Source organism: Equus asinus, chromosome 11 (assembly GCF_041296235.1).
Source record: "Equus asinus isolate D_3611 breed Donkey chromosome 11, EquAss-T2T_v2, whole genome shotgun sequence".
In the NCBI taxonomy this organism is placed as follows: domain Eukaryota; kingdom Metazoa; phylum Chordata; class Mammalia; order Perissodactyla; family Equidae; genus Equus; species Equus asinus.
The window spans coordinates 29,570,469-29,588,839 of record NC_091800.1 but is presented as its reverse complement, the minus strand read 5'-3'; the positions used below and the strand labels follow the sequence as shown (position 1 = coordinate 29,588,839).

Genomic DNA, 18,371 nt, shown 5'->3' with positions numbered 1-18,371 from the left:
ATTATTTCCAAAGCACTTAGGAGGAAAAACAAGGAGAAAAAAATAACACTCAAACAAGCCAATAAAATGCTGAAATAAAAACAAGAAAGCACAATACATAGAAAATAAGACGGCAGGAATAGTTCGAACATGTCGAAAATTTCAATTAGTATGAATGGATTAAATTCCCCAGAGACACTTAGAATGAACTCCCAAAAAACTGATTTGACTACATTAATTGGGGAAAATAGGAGTCAATGCAGAGAGTAATAAGGATGAAAAAGAATATGTGAATTATAAAATGCACAACTCACCAACAGTTATATCATGCTTTCACATCTCAAAAATCAATTCATTAAAGGGACAATAAGATAGAAATTCTAGAAAGTTGAACAATTAACAAGCTAAATCCAAAAAACTCCTGTATGCAAGAACAGGCAAAGCACCCCCCCCCCCCAAAACTCAGAATATTTACAAATATTGACCACATGGGCCACAAAGTAGAAACCATACAGCCTACACTCTATCTGCTTGGAAATTTTAAATGCACTTAAGTAACTCCGGGGTTAAATATAAAGACAACTGAATCTGAAATTACCCACTAGAAGTAAACAAGAGTCACCACAGCTAAAGAGTGTCAGACATAGCCCAGGCAGTACTCAGGGGAGCATTTTGAGTCTTAAATACCTTAGAAAACAAAGATTGAGGATAAAACTTTACACAATAAACCTTAAAGCAGTGACTGTCAACATCCCTGGAGATATGGTAGGCTGTGAAAGCAGCCTAAGAATCTGCATTTATGTATTTAAAGCTTTTGGAATTTGCATGCAAACCAGTGAGGAAACTGCAGAGTAAGTCATTTTTTAGAAAATCAACTCAGTTTGTAACATTGGTTACTTCATCTTGATGAAATGAACTGGGTTAGGGGTCACACCTTTAATAATATAAAAATTAAACTAAGTTCCCTGAAATCAGGCAAGGCCTTGTTGATTTTTACATCTTTAATCCATGCACAATGGTGGCACATGGGTAAGCACTCAACAGTATTATAAGAACTGAATTAATTAACGTATTGGACAGATAATTTTCCAGAATATGGGGCTCATTGGAGGAATAGAGTGAAACAGAATAAAAAGGTGTGTATGGTTGGTTACAAGGTTGGGAAACAATGACCTACATATGAATTTTAATCTCAGGTCTGTGATGTCACAGTGTTTCACAGCAGGTGTTCCAGGATTCTGGACAGAATCTTACAAATGCAGATGAGCAAGAGGTCTTTCTTGAGAGCTGCTCTTGGCTTGTCTTTCTTCTTGCAGGCAAGATTCACAGACTTCAACAGTCACAATGTCAGATAAAATTAATTTTTCAACTACAACAACAGACTAATTTTTAAAAACCTTGCCTCTTTTAGCTCTATGTCAAAACGGGAGAGCTCTAGCAAGCACAAGTGACTAGGACATATGATCAAAATCTCTAGTATTATAAGACACACAAAAATCTCAATAGCTTTTATTTATTTAAAACATTTTAAAAGGGTTCAATTACTATTTTTATAAGATGAATTTTATTTAAACCTTAAAACTAAGGTAACTATTTCACAAAATACTGTTCTGCTATAAGAAATTGGTTGAACCTCATCAAGTACTATACTTTACATACTTTTTCACAGGGAAATAAAAAAGGTCCAATTTTGAACCATACCAAAAAGAAGCACTTTCATTTAATTTAAACATACACAGAGGCCATATCTATATTAATATTTCCAGTGTTCAATATTTGAGCTACTTAAGTAGTGCCAATAGGTGAATTTCAAAATGTCCTTTGAAATAAACAGGGAAAATTTAAAGTTCAAGACCTTCTGATTGTATTAATTTGATCTGGTTTATTTTTAAAATATCGCCCCTTGCTACAGTTAAAGAACGATTCTTCCTCTCCTGCATTAAAAACAATATGACTGTATTTCTCTCCCTAACTTACAGCTTTGCTCAGCTGAATTAAAATTTTTAAAGCTTTTTTCTTTCTTTTTAAAGACTGGCACCTGAGCTTGTTAACAACTGTTGCCAATCTTTTTTTTTTTTTTTTCCTTTTCTGCTTTTTCTCCTCAAATCCGCCCAGTACATAGTTGTATATCTTAGTTCTGGGTCCTTCTAGTTGTGGCATGTGGGACGCCACCTCAATGTCGCCTGACGAGCGGTGCCACGTCCTCACCCAGGATCAGAACCAGCGAAACCCTGGTCTGCCCAAGCAGAGTGGGCGAACTTTAACCACGCAGCCACGGGGCCAGCCCCTACGGCTTATTTCTTAACTACTAAACCAGTATCTTCAATTCTTAACTGGCCCAAGAGCAAAATTCCTTACATGTCAGCAACACATACAAATAAAACACAATTCTGCCAGCAAATATTATGTACCATTCCAACAATACAGACACAGTCTTAAAAATCAGTTATGTATTTATTTGCATAGATTCAAAGGAAATATTTGAAAATCCAACATAATATCCCATGAGGCTTACAATTTAATTACTAATCCAGGTTTTAAAAAAAGCCTTTCCTCCAATAACTTGAGGACGGCACTAATTCACATGCTTAGTTATGAGTGCTGAAACATCAGACCCCTATACATCCTTAGTTTTCGCAGAATTAGTATTAAGTCCAAAAAAGTCTTTTTTGATGATGTATCGAACACATTGCAAAATCACATTCCTTTCATGTCGAATGTCCGGAGCTAAAAGCTAAAAACAATAAATAACAAGATTAGTTAGTAAATAAAGTAAATCCAAGAAATGCAATCTAAAATATTATGTGTGCTTTCGCCATATGAAGAACACAGAATAATAGAGATGTGTATTATATTTACTAATTATTTTGCTAAAAAACAATGTAAGAACATTTCCTTTTAATTTATATCAGGACTATCTAGCTTTTTGAATAGCACAAATGTTCACATTTGGGCTCCTCTCTAGGAGTATCTAAGAAGGGACAGGAAAAATAGGTTCAAAGTCTGTAATTCTTTAACCTAAAAATCATATAAAGGAGGATCCTCCCAAACTCAAATCTATAAACAGTGTAGAAACTGTTAAGTAGATATAGTAAATATAGTAATAATGAAACAAGCAGTAAAAAGTCCCAACATTCCTGGACTTTCATAATGTCCCATTTTTGTGCTTATAGTAATTAAAAGAAAGCTTAAAATCCCTGGTATTTAGAATAAGTACATAACCAAGGAATCATATGTGATTCAGCAAAAAAGGATAAAGTGACCATTCAATTTATTTTCTGATGTCATTAATGTAGTTCAGAAACATCACACAGGAACTTTCAGTAGAAAGATGATTTAATTTACACTTATAAGGTAAACATTTTAAAAACGTAAATATTTAAAAACAGCACAGAAAACAGAGCATAGCATTACAAAATAGAGATTATATTTCAGATCAATTTTAATAGGAAGCGACTGTATCTACATGTGACACCTCACAGAGTATAGCCACAGAACACTTTAGCTACAGCATAAGCACGTATCTGACAAGGCAAAAAGAGACTTTTCACAGAATGTCAACAGTTTTACAACTCCACTAAAAAATCTGGAGTATTTCTATCACTCTTAGACATGAAAGTCTTGGATCTTTGAACAGCTTCATGTCCATTACTTAGAATCAAAAGATGTATTGCTTCCTCTTTATAATGTGAAGAAAGATAATAGATTTTTGAGCACATCACACTGAGAATAAAGCCAATAATACACAAAATAAACACATAAAAACCTTCTTCTCCCTTCAGTTTGGCATTGTATTTAACTGTGCTTTCAATGAAAACTTTAAAAATGTCAGTACACCTCAACACATATTTCCTTACCAATCAGTTAAACTTAGATTCCTTTACTTTAAGGAGTTTTGAAAATTGTAATTGTACCACATTTACTGAACATCAGCAAAATGCCAAATGCAGCTTCAGAATTAGGATACACAGATGAGTCTTTAAGGAACATATGTATGTCTCTCATAACCTTAACAAACAGGAAGGTACACAAGCACAAACCCAGTGGCTCTATCTTCATGACATAAGGTTAGAATGTAAAGAAAAATCATTTACCATTTCCAGGAGATAAGGATGGTGTGTTCTTGGTTCAAATAATGTGTGATAGTTGTGATAATCTTTTTTCCTCTTAGGGTTTGTCTTTTTAAAACTTTTCTTTTGGCTTTCATACTTGGCTTCTGAGAAGTTTCTAACAGTCGCTTTAACATCTTGACTTGGTCTCTCAGGAGTTTTGCTGTGAAGAACCTGGTCGTCTGCCAGAATGTCTGCTTCAGTCTTGATGGGAGTTTCTAAATGTGAGGAAAAACAAATACAAAAAGAAAAAGCAAACACACAGGTAAAACTTCCAAAAATTAACCAAAAAGCCATAATGACCATCCCCCTTCCAGCCATAATACTGGCTATTTATTAATTAAAACCAGACATTTACAATGTATTACACTATTTTTCAAATTGGGAGCTATAATTGCCAAGAATTGAGAAGATTACCACAAAGAACTACAGAGTGATCCCTATGAAGAAAATAATACCAAATGGAAACCTGGATCTACACAAAGGAATGCAGAGTGCTGGAAACAGTCAATATGCAGATAAATACAAAAGTCATTTTTTTCTCATTTGAAAAATTTTTTAAAGATAAATGACTATTTAAAGCAAAAACAATAACAATGTATGTGGGGTTTATAACATCTGTAGAAATAAAATATATAATTACAATACCACAAAAGAAGGGAAGAGGAAAAACATAAATATATTGCCATAAAATTCTTAAATTATATGTGAAGTGGTATAGTATCATTTGAAAGTATACTGTGATAGGTTAAAGTTGCATTCTATAACCTCTAGATTAACTCCCACAAAAATAAAAGAGGTATAATTAATAAACCAATATTAGTACTGCCCTAAAAATACAGGATTAATCCAAAGGCAGGAAAAGAAGGAAAACAGAACAAAAAAACAGATGAGACAAAAAGAAACAAACCATATCAATAATTATAATATATGTAAACAGTTTAAAACCTCACCTGAAAGGCTGGGTGGTCAGACTGAGGCAGAAAAAAAGAAACAAGATCAACTACTTAATGTCTACAAGAAATCAATTTAAATTGCAGGCAGTCCTTGCTTTACACACTTTGAGCTGTGATTAAATCTCAGTTACCAAGGAACAGAGCAAAGCGAGGACCACCTGTGTAGTCAGGTTAAAAGTAAAAGATGGAACAAGATACCACACATACAGCAACCATAAGAAAGCTGGAATGACTATAACAATATCAGATAAAGGAGACCTCAGAACAGTGATTATCACCAGGGATAAAGAGGGACAGTTCATAATGCTAACGAAGTTAATCCATCAAGAAGACAAAATAGTAACACCTAATATCAGAGTTTCAATATACATGCATAATTAAACAGAAAATGTGCAAGGATATGTAAGACCTGAGTACCTCTAACAATCAACTCTGTGAGCTTAAAGAAGAAATAGACAAATCCAATATAAACATTGGAGACTTAAACACTCTGCTCTTAGTAAGTGAAGAATAATTAAACAGAAAATGTGCAAGGATATGTAAGACCTGAGTACCTCTAACAATCAACTCAAATGATAAAGAACACTTGACTCAATACACACTCTTGTCAAGTTCACATGAACACTCATCTTGTGTGTTGGGCTATAAAACAAGTCTCAATAAATTGAAAAAAGTGAAAGCATACAGACTATGTTCTGTGACCATAATAGAACTAAAATAAAATCAATGACAGAAAACTATCTAGAAAGTCTCCAAATATATGAAAACTAAACATATACATCTAAATAACTCATGAGTTAAAGAACACATTACAAGAGAAATTAGAAAATATTTTGAAATAAATACAAATGAAAACATAATGTGTCAAATTTGTGGGATCCAACTAAAGCAATGTATGAAGGCAAATTTATAGCTTTGAATGCTAATATTAGAAATGAAGCAAAGTCTAAAATCAATGATCTAAGCTTCCACTATAATGACATAGAGAAGAGGGAAGAAATAACAAAGAAGGAAAATCAATGAATTGGAAACAAACAACAGAGAAAAGTCAACAAAGCCAGAAGTTGGTTCCTTGAAAAGATTAGTAAAATTAATAAACACCTAACAAGACTGATCAAGAAAAAAGGGAAAAAAACACCATTTAACAACATGAGGACTCAAAGAGGAGACATCACTATAGATCCTATAGATATCACAAGAAAATACTATGAATAAGTTTAAGCCAATAAATTCTAAGACTTAGATGGAACAGACAAATTCTTTTGAAAAGCACAAATTACCAAAACAGACTCAAGAGAAAATAAAAACTCTGAACAGTCCTATACCTATTAAGGAAATTTAATTCGTAATTTAAAATCTTCCCCAAAAGAAAATGCTAGGTATAGAGGGCTTCTCTACTGAATTCTACAAACAAGAAAAAATGGTAGTAATCCTACACAAACCCTTAAAAAAGGAAGAGGAGAAAATATATCCCAAATCATACCAAATCCAGACAAAGCCATTACAGGAAAAGTAAAACACAGACCAATATCCCTCATGAACATGGACGCAAAAATCCTCAATAAAACATTAGCAAATCAGGGGGGAGGGTACGGAGGGGGAAGTGGTGTACCCACAACATGACTAACAAAAATGTACAACTGAAATTTCACAAGCTTGTAATCCATCATAACATTAATAAAAAAAAAAAAAAAAATTAGCAAATCAAATCCAGCAATGTATTAAAAAGGTAATACATCATGACCAAATAGATTTTATCCCAGGAATACAAGATTGGTTTGACATTTGAATATTAATCAGTGTATTTCACCATATTGATAAAGAAGAAAAACCATATGATCAATTGAAAATTCACAAGTTTTAGGACAGGAATCCCCTCCTCTCACTCCTCAAATGGTTATTCTACATTTTCAATTACCATGACTTATAGGCTGATGTGATATAAAGAGTTCTATTCTAAAAGCTGGGGGACTAGGTTCAATTGCCTGGACAAGAGTGAGCGAGTCTAATCATATCCCTCAAAGCCCTCAACACTCAAGTGTTACATAGGACTGAATTAATTGGAAATTAAATTGAAAGGAAGTATAGATCTTTCCTCACTTACAATGGCGTTACATCCCAATAAGCCCACTGTAAGTTGAAAATACCCTAAGTTGAAAGTACATTTAATACACCCAACCTACTGAACATCATAGCTTAGTCCAGCCTACATTAAACCTATTCAGAACAGTTACATTAGCCTACATTTGGGCAAAATCATCTAATACAAAGTCTATTTTATAATAAAGTGTTGAATATCTCATGTAATTACTGAATACTGTACTGAAAGTGAGAAACAGAATGGATGTATGGGGACAGAATGGGTGTAAGTCTATTGGTTGTGCACCCTCGTGATGGCATGGCTGACTGGGAGCTGCAGCTTGCTGCCACTGCCCAGCCATCATGAGAGGGTATCATACCACACATTGCTGGTCTGGAAAAAGATCAAAATTCAAAGCATGGTTTCTATTAAATGCATATCACTTTCACACCATCATAAAGTGGAAAAATCTTAAGTCCAACCACTATAAGTTGGGGACCGTCTATATAGGGTAAGTGTTAGAAGCACAGACTCTGGTCCCCAACTGTTAGGTTCAATTCTAGTTCCATCACTTACTAACTGCGTCTTTGTGGCAAGCTACTTATCTCTGCCTAAATTTCCCCATAAATAATGGCACCTAGTCCATGAGGTTATTGCAGTAATTAAATGAGTAAAGCACATAAAACAGGGCCTGACAGAGTAAGCACTATATAAGAATTTGCTATCATGACAGTGGCTTTGATGTGCCTTCAAAGTAATGGGGAAAAGAGAAAAAGAAGAGAAATATAACCATAAAAGAATGGAGCTAAGAATTCACAAAGTGGTTTGTAGAGTTCAAAACTATGGGAATAATAATCAAAGACAAAAGGAAACCAAGGCACTACTTTCTATTATTCCTTCCCCCTTCAAGCACTGATCTCCCAATATAGGAATACAAGTCAAATGAATCAGCCCTTATACATATAGTCAATTTTCTGCCAAGGAATGAGGAACTGGGACCATTTGGTTCACAACATTTACCAGCTAAGATTATATTTTAATGTAATATTTATAAATCCAAATAAATTTAAAATATAGCCATTGAGTTTTTTCACACTTAAATCATTCTTTTTGGTTTGTGGTCTTTTGAATGCATTTTCAATTTGGAGGTCGCCCACTCATAGCCAAACCAGTTTTAAGAAACAATTTTGGGGAGTGGCAAAGCTGTGCTTTACTTCTAATATGGCAAAACAAAAGCAAAAACAAACAACTAGGGGCTGGCCCCACGGCCAAGTGGTTAAGTTCATGCACTATGCTGCCGGGGCCCAGAGTTTTGCCAGTTCAGATCCTGGGCATGGCTCTAGCACCTCCCATCAAGCCATGCTGAGGCAGTGTCCCACATAGCACAACCAGAAGGACCTACAACTAGCATATACAACTATGTACTGGGGGGTTTTGGGGAGAAGGGGGGAAAAAAGGAAGATTTGCAACAGATGTTAGCTCAGGTGCCAATCTTTAAAAAGAGAAAAAAAACCCAACTAACTTGCAAAACCCAGGAGACATCAAACTAATCCATTTGGAAGTACTACTCATTGAAACTTTCTTTCCTATGTATATTTTAATGCTTCCGACAGCCCCAGAACCAGGCATAGCCTCTTCTTTTGCTTCAGTCTTTCCTGAAGGACCCGTTCCTAGTTTAAAACTCTTTCTGGAAAAGCACTACTCATGTTTAAGATCCTCTATACACTTTTATCTTAATTCCTAAGTTGAGACAGATCTTCAACTATGAAGACACAATTGTTAAAATCTGTGAGGAAGAATCAGACTGCTCCCCTCCATTCTGAATCCACTTAAATAAGCAGCTTCTAGATGCTATTTCATGCTTCAGAGAAGGTTCACTTTATTTCCTTGGTTTATTTATTCCAAAGTCTCTATGCCTCAACATCCTATCCTAAAGCCCAGAATTACCACTGTAAGCTAGAAATTTGGTAGTGACCTAGATGGCTTAATAAAGCCGAATTCAAAGTACATAAAATGATTCTTAAGGCTTAGAAGTGTGAAGCAAGGGCTGTTTCCTTAAGGCAGAGCATTTTAGACAATTAGTCAAAATGTATTCATACAAAATCAAATACATCTTTTAATAGCTAATATCCTCTGCTATCTGTAAGAAAAGGCTGTGCAGGAAGAAGTAAATGCCACACAGAGAAAGACTATAATAGAAGGCAATATAGTTGGCTTCTTTGAACTTTTAGGTCCCTAAACCTAGGCTTTACATGAGCTATGCCACATACTGGCTTCGCAAACTTATCCTCTCTAAGCTTAAGGTTCTATAAAATGAAGGAGTGGGACCTCCAAGATCCCTTCTGGATTCCTTTTTCCCTTGTAATTTAAAAATGTGGCAGCCTCAAAACAAAGACGTGAGAATAAAAGTATTAAATGTTTTATCTTAAAAGAGAGAGAAGCAAGCATCAGTATAGCTTGTTTTTATGGGATTCATGTAATCTGGTAAAATAGCTTTCTTTGCTATCACCTGTCATAAATACAACTGATAAGCAGGAAATGTAATATGTGTTTAAATAATAACTCCATCTTCAAATCAGTATACTGGAAACAAGAGTAAAGAAATAAATATTGTTTTTCTTAAAATTAAAAAACTAAGAAGAGGCAGCCATCTGTTAAGGAACACTCTGATAAAGCCAAAGTAGTTTATATTTCAAAATTCAAGTAGCTTTTAACCACCTACCACAGTAAAACACAGCCCACTAAAAGAGAAAAAAAATCCCATGTTACAGATAGATCTAAAAATTATCCTTCATATTAAAGCCCAACTCTTCCTTCTTCAACATCTTCCAACTACACAAACATTATCTATAGCCTAGTCAACATTAAAAGTGCTGCCATCTTCATCCAATTACATTCAAATCTTCTCTTCATTCTATATATTCACTTCAGTACAGCTCCTACTGTGATTACACATATTGTCCTGAGATACATACACATGAATTCTCTCATGGTTCGTAAAGCCTAAATAAAACTGCCATGCAGAACCAGGTTTCAACAGTAGGACACAGGCTCATTCACTAAACACATGCTGGATTATTGATATGAACCTTGGGTTAAGAACTGCCACACCACCACAGATGAACGGCCTATTTCACAGCTCTTTTAGGTAGCCCTAGAAGAGACGCTAGAGGTTCAGCTGGTTTACCGTCATCTTTAAAGGTATCCTGAACACTGCTGACTTCCCAGAAAGATTCTTGAAAGGATTTTTCTTCCAACCTTTAAAATACACAGGCTAACGCAACCACAAATATAGGGTTACCATGTTCTCCAAATGAGATCATTTACGTAAATGTACTCTATAAAGAGCAACGCCCTATACACATGTAAGGAATTCCATCATCCTCTTTGTCATAAATGACCTCTCTTCACCTACCAAAGGTGCTAAACATGTTAACACAATGGTTCTTGAGAGCAGAGAGAAGAAATTAACTTTCTTTGCTATATCTTTTAGAATTTTCTTCTCTTCCATTAGTGGACAGTACCTCTTCCCCTTCTTATTCTTTCATTGTATTATTTTTGCCTTTTTCTCCCAGAGTAGAAACACATTTCCCTATTTCTCCAGCATTCCTTTATCCCATGTTAACTTTACTTCTGAATCAAACAGCAAAGCAATTTGAAGATCAGATAGAGAATGTGCATGACACACCTTGTCCTCAGATACACACACATACAAGGATGCTACTGATACACAGTAAACAGCAAAGGCAAAAAGCAACAAAACAAAACAGACCTAACTGTAACAACTCAGGCCACGACTTACCTTCTGGCTCACTGTCTGACCCTGAGAGATTGCCATAGCTGCTCATTAGTGAGCACAGGGCTGGTGTCACTTCCTTGGGTATGATAGTACTTTGTGGTTTCTCCTCTTTATCAGACTCTGAAATAGAAAGGGAAAGAACTAACAGTAAAACAGTATACCAAAAACATCTACCACCATAAAAAAGAAAGCTGATAGTCCCCCACTCCCTCATGTGTTAATGAAAACAAAGTAATTTCTGATCATTTGCTTAATCTTCCCAAAAAACAAAATCCAGAAGACCTGAAAAATTTCCCCTTGGTTTAAATCTTCATGTTCAGAGAAGCTATTTGCCCCAAAGAGAAAACACAAGGGCAGATGGAAGCTATACACAGCTCAGTTATTTACCATGCTTCACAGGTCATGGAATTTGGGCATTCTCTAAATTAATTATACAGTCTTTGCTATTAATTTATTTTATTTAGGCTATTAATTAATTTTATTAAGGTAGTAAGAAGGCCAGAAATTTATTTAACTGTACTAGGTTAGGATCACTAACTCTGAAAATTAGATTTAGGAATAAATATAACAATATCCACCTTTTTGTTTTTTTAAGACAGGTTTTGAGGGCACAAATAATATTTAAACCATTCTCTAGATAAAGGCTTAGTCAAAGAGCCATGATGAAATTAATCCACCCAAAGTTTTTATTATTTAGAACTTCTAAGAATTTAAGTAAACAAGCCAAGCATGAGAGTTCAGCAAGTACTGCAGAGCCTGCCAAAGGTAAAGTATTTGATCAGAGTCCAGAGAACCTAGTTGTAGCCCCAGGACACCACCTATTACACTTATTTTTGGCAGCTCTAAAAATGTATTAAGTCTATTCTAAACAACCAATAAAAATAAAGCCTGACTGAAGAATGAAGACAATAAGTAACTTGTCCATGTAATGAACCAACTCAACTCACAACCAATATGAAATGTTTCAAGATAGCATTTCAAGCTCACTGAGTCAGCCTGGAGCAAACTAAAACATGCCAGTAGGAAACAGGAGTCCACTGTTAGGTGAACATGGATCCACCGCCTTCTAGGGGATGAAGTTAAATCCTCTCTCCTACACCCATCCACACTACCCAGCACCACACCCCCCAAAAACTGCTCCTTGTCAGTGTTAGGCTAACTTATGACCTTTTCTCCTGAGTTAATACAGGGAAAGGAAAGTATGCAGTCTTATATATATAAATTACTAGTGGATTAAAAAAAATCTACATTACCATGGAGACTGTTTATCTCATTGTTTGAATAATGATAGGCCAAACTGTAGTATTTCCTTCCATGACACAAAGAGAGATGGCAAAAACTACAATACAGTTGAGTATAATGCTCTTTTTTTTTTTTGAGGAAGATTAGCCCTGAACTAACTACTGCCAATCATCCTCATTTTGCTGAGGAAGCCTGGCCCTGAGCTAACATCCATGCCCATCTTGCTCTACTTTATATGTGGGACGCCTGCCACAGCATGGCGTGCCAAGTGGTGCCATGTCCGTGCCGGGGATCTGAACCAGTGAACCCCGGGCCGCTGAAGTGGAACATGCGCACTTAACCACTGCGCCACCAGGCTGGCCCCTATAACGCTCTTTAAAAGCATGAACTCATTTAATCTTTATGAGATATCACTTTCACTCTTAATTACAGGTGATGAAACCAAAATTCAGAGACTCTGAGTAACTTTTCCTTCAGGTAACAAAACTATACAACAGTTACGTCAAATTTAAATCCTGGCTATCTGACCCCAAATCTCAATTCTTTTTTTTTTTTCTTGATGAAGAAGACTGTCCCTGAGCTAACATCTGTGCCAATCTTCTTCTACTTTATATGTGGGACGCCACCACAGCATGGCTTGATGAACGGTGTGTGGGTCCATGCCCAGGATCCGAACCCACAAACCCCAGGCCACTGAAGCAGAGGACAGGAACCCAACCACTACGCCACCAGGCTGACCCCCAAATCCCAGTTCCTAACTAGTGGATTGGAATATCTCCTACAGATGTATACAGTCCTCTTCTTAAAAGGAAGCCATCCTACCAAAATGTCTCTACAGTCAATAATAGGGCTAATAAATGCCTTCTTCCAGCTACAGCTCCACTTCTCTGTTCCTTTTTACAGCAAAACTCTAAACAACTATTTATACAATTCAGCAGGGAAGTCACCTGGGCATGAAATTTCCTCCAGCTGTCTGACCCACTCCAGAATCTACTCCAATCTGTCTTTCAGGCCCACCACACCAGCGAAACGTTTCCTTCCAAGTTCACCTGATTCTTCTACTGCCAACCTAGAGGTCATTTCTTGGCTCTCATCTTATTTAACTTAATGACAACATCTGACAGTAATCATATTTTAGTTTTAAAAACATTTGCTTCACTTGGCTTCCAGAACCTCTTCTCTTGGCTCTCCTTTCCCAGTCTCCCTGGTGAACTCTCCTCACTAACTTACTTCTAAAATTCTTGAGTGCCCCTGGTGTCAATCCTCAGCAACATTTTTCTCTCTGTTCCTCCTCCTCCTCTTATGATCTCATTTTATCTCCAATCTTAAAATACTATCTAGACAGTGGTGAATCACAAATTTTATACCTCCAGCCACCAATTTTCCCCTAAACTCCACAATAATCTAACTGCCCATTCAACATCTCTACTTTGATGTTAAACAGGCATCTCAAAGGTTAACACGGTCAAAAACAAGCACTTGATTCCTACTCCAAACATGCCCTCCAGTAGTCTCCATCTCAATCAACCCTTCCTTCCTAACCCAATAGACTGGGTACCATATCCAATCTATCAACAAATACTGCCAGCTCTATTTTGGAAATATATTCAGAATCATATGCCTTCTCATTATTTCCACTACTACAACCCTAGTCCAAGTCAACATTTCTTGCCTGGACAATTCTAACAGCCTCCTAAAAGATATCCCTGATAGGACCTTGCCCACAGATCCCTACAGTCTATTCTCTACCTAACCACATAAACAAGATCATATCACCTCTCTGCTCAACCTCAGAGTAAAGTCCCAAGTCCTTTCCTGGCCTACAAGGCCCTACTTGATCTGGTCCTTCACTTTTCTCTTAACTAAAATACTACCACTTTCTTCCCAGCTTACTCCACTCCAATCTTGTTGCTCCCTGAACACAAGAAGCATACTCTCACCATTAGGTGTTTGCACCTGTTACTTTCTCTGCTTGGAAAGCTAGCCCCTCAGGTATCAGCTCCTAACTTCATTCAGATTTCTTAATGTCACCTTACCAGAGATGCCTTCACTGATTACATAAAATAGCACACCCCTTTCTCCAGTCACCATTCTCTACCCTTTACTTAGCTTTACTCAACTTCATGATGCTTCTGTCAACCCATATTTATTTACTGTACCTCCCCTAACCAGAACATGAGCTACATGAGAGAAGGGGTTTGGCTTTGTTCAGCACTGTATCCTCAGAGTCTGGAACAGCACATAAGTGCTCAACAAATATTTGAAGAACAAGCTGTCGCATGAATGAGTAAAGATAAGTTCAAAAAGGCTAACTGGTATAGAATGACAGAGGTAAGAAGAGGTGGAGCCACGATAGAAACCTAGTTCTGTTTGCATTCAAAGCTCATTCTTTTTCCTTTTTAATAACATGATTCCATTTTTATTTTAAAAACATATACAGGAGCATAAGAAAAATATTGGAAGGATATACAACAAAATGTGAGCAGTGGCTATCTCTGTAAGTTAAGAAAGTAGGCTATTTTATGCTTTTCAGTTTTTTTCTCACATTTTCTGTATTACTTTTGTAAACAGAAAATAATAGAAAAAGAAAAATATAGAGAAATAAACCCTGGAGGAAAGTGTTTCCTCATAATTCAATTCAAGAAGTGGAGGGCAAGACTTAAATTGGCCTACATATCACCCCTTTTCCTACCTCCCTTTTTTTAAACTTTATATTTTGAAACCATTTTAGATTTACACAAGTGTTGCAAAGATAGTACAGAGAATTTCCACATGCCCTTCACCTAGCTTCCCCTAATGTTAACATCTTACATAACCACGGTATATTTATCACAGTTAACAAATTAACACTGGTATACTATTACTACCTAAACTACAGACTGTATTGCAATTTCGTCAGTTTTTCCACTAATGTCCTTTTTCTGTTCTAGGATCCAACCCACCATATCACACTGCATTCAGTCGTCATGCCTCTTTATCTGTGTCTTCTCCAAATCTGTGACAATTTCTCAGTATTTCCTTGTCTTTCATGAACTTGACACTTTTGAAGACTACTGGTCAGTTATAGTAGAATATTCCTCAGCTTGGGTCTGTCTGATGTTTTCTGAGGATTAGACTGAGGCATGGATTTTAGGTAGTGCCTTTTCTCACATCATATCAGGGGGTCCATGATTTCAACATGACGTTACTGGGGATGTTGATCTTGATCACTTGGTAGTCTGCCTGGTTTCTCCACTATAAAGTTACTGACTTTCTCTTTCATTATTCTCTTTCTTGAAATGAGTTGCTAAGTCCAGCATACATTCAAGGGGAGGGGAATTAAGTGCCACTTCTTGGAGTATGGAATATCAAAAAATTTTGGACATATGTTAAAACCACCACAGTAATTAATACTCAGGGGGAGATGTTTTGAGACTATATAAATACTCTGTTTTACCTCAAAGATTTTGCCACTAATTTTACCATTCACCAGTGGATCTTGCCTGAAACAATTATTACTGTGTTCTAATGGTAACTTTCTATTTCCCTCATTTCTTCTACATTTATTAATTGGAATTCTTCTGTAATAAAGATTTGTCACTCCTCCCTCATCTTTATTTATATCAGTACAGACTCATGGATACTTATTTTATTCTTTGGGTTATAATCTACTACTATTTACTTTGTGGCTCAAATTGTCCCAACTTTGGCCATTGGGACCACTTTCCAGTTGGTCCCTATATCCTGACACGCCCACGTCCTGACATTTTTTGAGCACTTCCTTACTTTCTGGCACTGTATGAGATGCTCTAGGCTCACCCTGTATTTTCCCTGTCCCAGCCCTATAATCAACCTCTCCAAGGCCCTGATTCCTTTCATTGGAGAATGGTAAAACCACAATCTGGGTGCTTGGTGTACTCATTACCAGGAGTGTCACAAAGCTCACTATACTTGACTGCCCCCCCCAAGGGTAAGAGTTAGGAGTTTCACAACTCTTCCCCTACTTCCTTCCCCCTCAGTCTCACTTCAGGGGTCCACCACATGTAATAACACTGTGAAAAGGGGTATGATCCTTTCAGCACTACCAAAACATCTTCTACTGTGGCTTTTCATCTAAAAAAAACATTCTTCAGATCCACCTAGCAGTTCTATGTACCACAGGCATTTTTAGCAGCTATCCTGGAAACACTATGCTGAAGGCACTGTACTGGCTGACAAACAATACTCAAGAAACTTCACTCACTTTTTAAAAAAACAGCCAGACATCTCTCTAAACTAAAAGTACCAGTATAAAAATGGTAGCAATGAAGATGATAAAATCAAATTTTCAAATGATTAAAAACACCAGCTTGAATAATTTCTCTTACTATTAAAATATTAGTGGGTGACACTTTTCTTTGGGTAAATCTCACCTCTCTCTCTCATTCACACATATCATGTTCCCATTGACCAAAACAAAAATACAATAATCTAAAAATTATCATTAGACTATGAATTTCTTGAAGGCAAAGAGAGACTTCTCTGAATTATGGTGCTACGCAAGCAAAATGTAGGACCTCAGTAAATCCCTATTGAAATGAAAACAGCAAAAAAATTTGCCCTTTGAATGTCTTGCCCAACTCTAAACATTAGTTTTAAAAACTTCCCACCTGGCTTCTTTCTACAACTTATTTCTTTACTTGCCTCTTCCTTTTCCCTCCCCCTACTATTTCCTATTGCCTTTATGGAGCAAAGCACAATTATATGCTCTTGCACTAAGAAGATTTATGAATTAAGTCTCCCAAAGAAAACACTATATATTGAAAAAGTCACCCCCAAAAACGGGAACTTTGCTTTATGGTTTCCAACGTTCAAAAACAGGTATTTAACAATGGGCTTTCATGACAGCCGATGCACTGGACCAGCTTATTTTCTTACTTTAACATCTACCTTTTAAATAACGGAAGCCCAGCTAGCTTGTGTCAGTGCATAGTTAGACCGATGTCCCAGTGCTCTATGACAATATCTATATTCATATTGTGACTAATGGCTAACAAGTTGGCTCCTTTTGTCTTATGGATGCGGAGGCAGCACAGTCAGTGATGCTCACAGTCAGTGATGCTCGCAGCCAGTGATGCTCGGTGATACATTACTGACCAGCTTCTTTCTTTCTAGCTCAGACAACACATATTAAATCCACAGGCCAGGAAAGCCATAAAACATGTTCTATATATATTTAAACAACAGCAACAAAATAATTATAGTCCTAACTAATAAGATACCAAAAAAAAAAAAAAGATTTAAAAAAAACCCAAAAACACCTTGAGGAGACTAGTTAGCAGAATATACAAGGAAATAAAAAACATAGCACCATTAAGAAAATCTAGTGACAACAGACCATACTCAAAACTTATCAGCTGGGAGACTCCAAACGAGAGGCTTTCCCTTTTAAAAAATGTCAATCCCCAGTTTAAAGCATCTGCATAATTAATGAGAGTTCACATACTACCAACTATCACAAAGGAAGCTGGGTTCAGGCAATGATTTTCTAAGGATGACAAGAGGTTTATAAAGATCCTTGAGAACTGTTATCTTGTCCAAAATGTGAATGCTGATGTCTGGATAAGGTTCTGAGCAGAAAAAAGGCAAAAAAATTAAGGAATTGGGAGATCTTCATTTTTAAAGTAAGCTTAGTGGTGAAAAGCATTAACAGCCACGTGAGAGCACGAACAGGGCCGCATTATCAGAGTGCTGCTCTGCCACCAACAACTTGAATAATAAGAACAACAACTAGATCTAAGGTTGGTTGGCTTGGCCCCAGGTGAAGGAAGCTGCCTCCAACAAATGTCAGACTGAGCTGCTGGAGAGCAGAGATGCGGAGAATATTTAAGGCATGTGAAAAGTTGGTTTTCTGTAGCTATACCCAGAGTGAAAAATTGAAGAACCAACTAGTCTAAACATTGATTTGGAAAATGTAAAAGTCTAGAAAGAAATCCCAGGAAAAAGAAAACATGAGTTTAAATGGAATCTTTCTTGCAAAATTAAGGTACCATAATTTGATCGTTAGTATTGTGATTTCCTTGAAGAAGAATATTATAAATTTATAGCTTACTTGTAAGATATTTACATTCAAGACTTACGTTCTCATCTCTGACCCTCGATACAGGTACGTTCCCTTTTTGATCCTCGGTATATGTAAGGGTTTCAACATTTAAGCCAAAACAAAATTACTTGAGATCTCTCATTCA

General features: G+C 36.4%; 1 protein-coding gene across 1 annotated transcript in view; it reads right to left on the bottom strand.

The window, feature by feature from the left end:
• Positions 1–2,414: 2,414 nt before the first annotated feature.
• The window catches only part of NUFIP1 (nuclear FMR1 interacting protein 1), a 41,240-nt gene continuing 25,283 nt past the window's right edge, over positions 2,415–18,371 (bottom strand). Inside the window, exons 8-10 of the mRNA XM_014838872.3 lie at positions 10,927–11,043; positions 4,074–4,306; positions 2,415–2,713 (exon numbers count right to left, since the gene is read on the bottom strand). Of these exons, the coding sequence (XP_014694358.3) occupies positions 2,597–2,713; positions 4,074–4,306; positions 10,927–11,043 (467 nt within the window). The 3' untranslated portion in view covers positions 2,415–2,596. The remainder of the gene's footprint in view (positions 2,714–4,073; positions 4,307–10,926; positions 11,044–18,371) is intronic.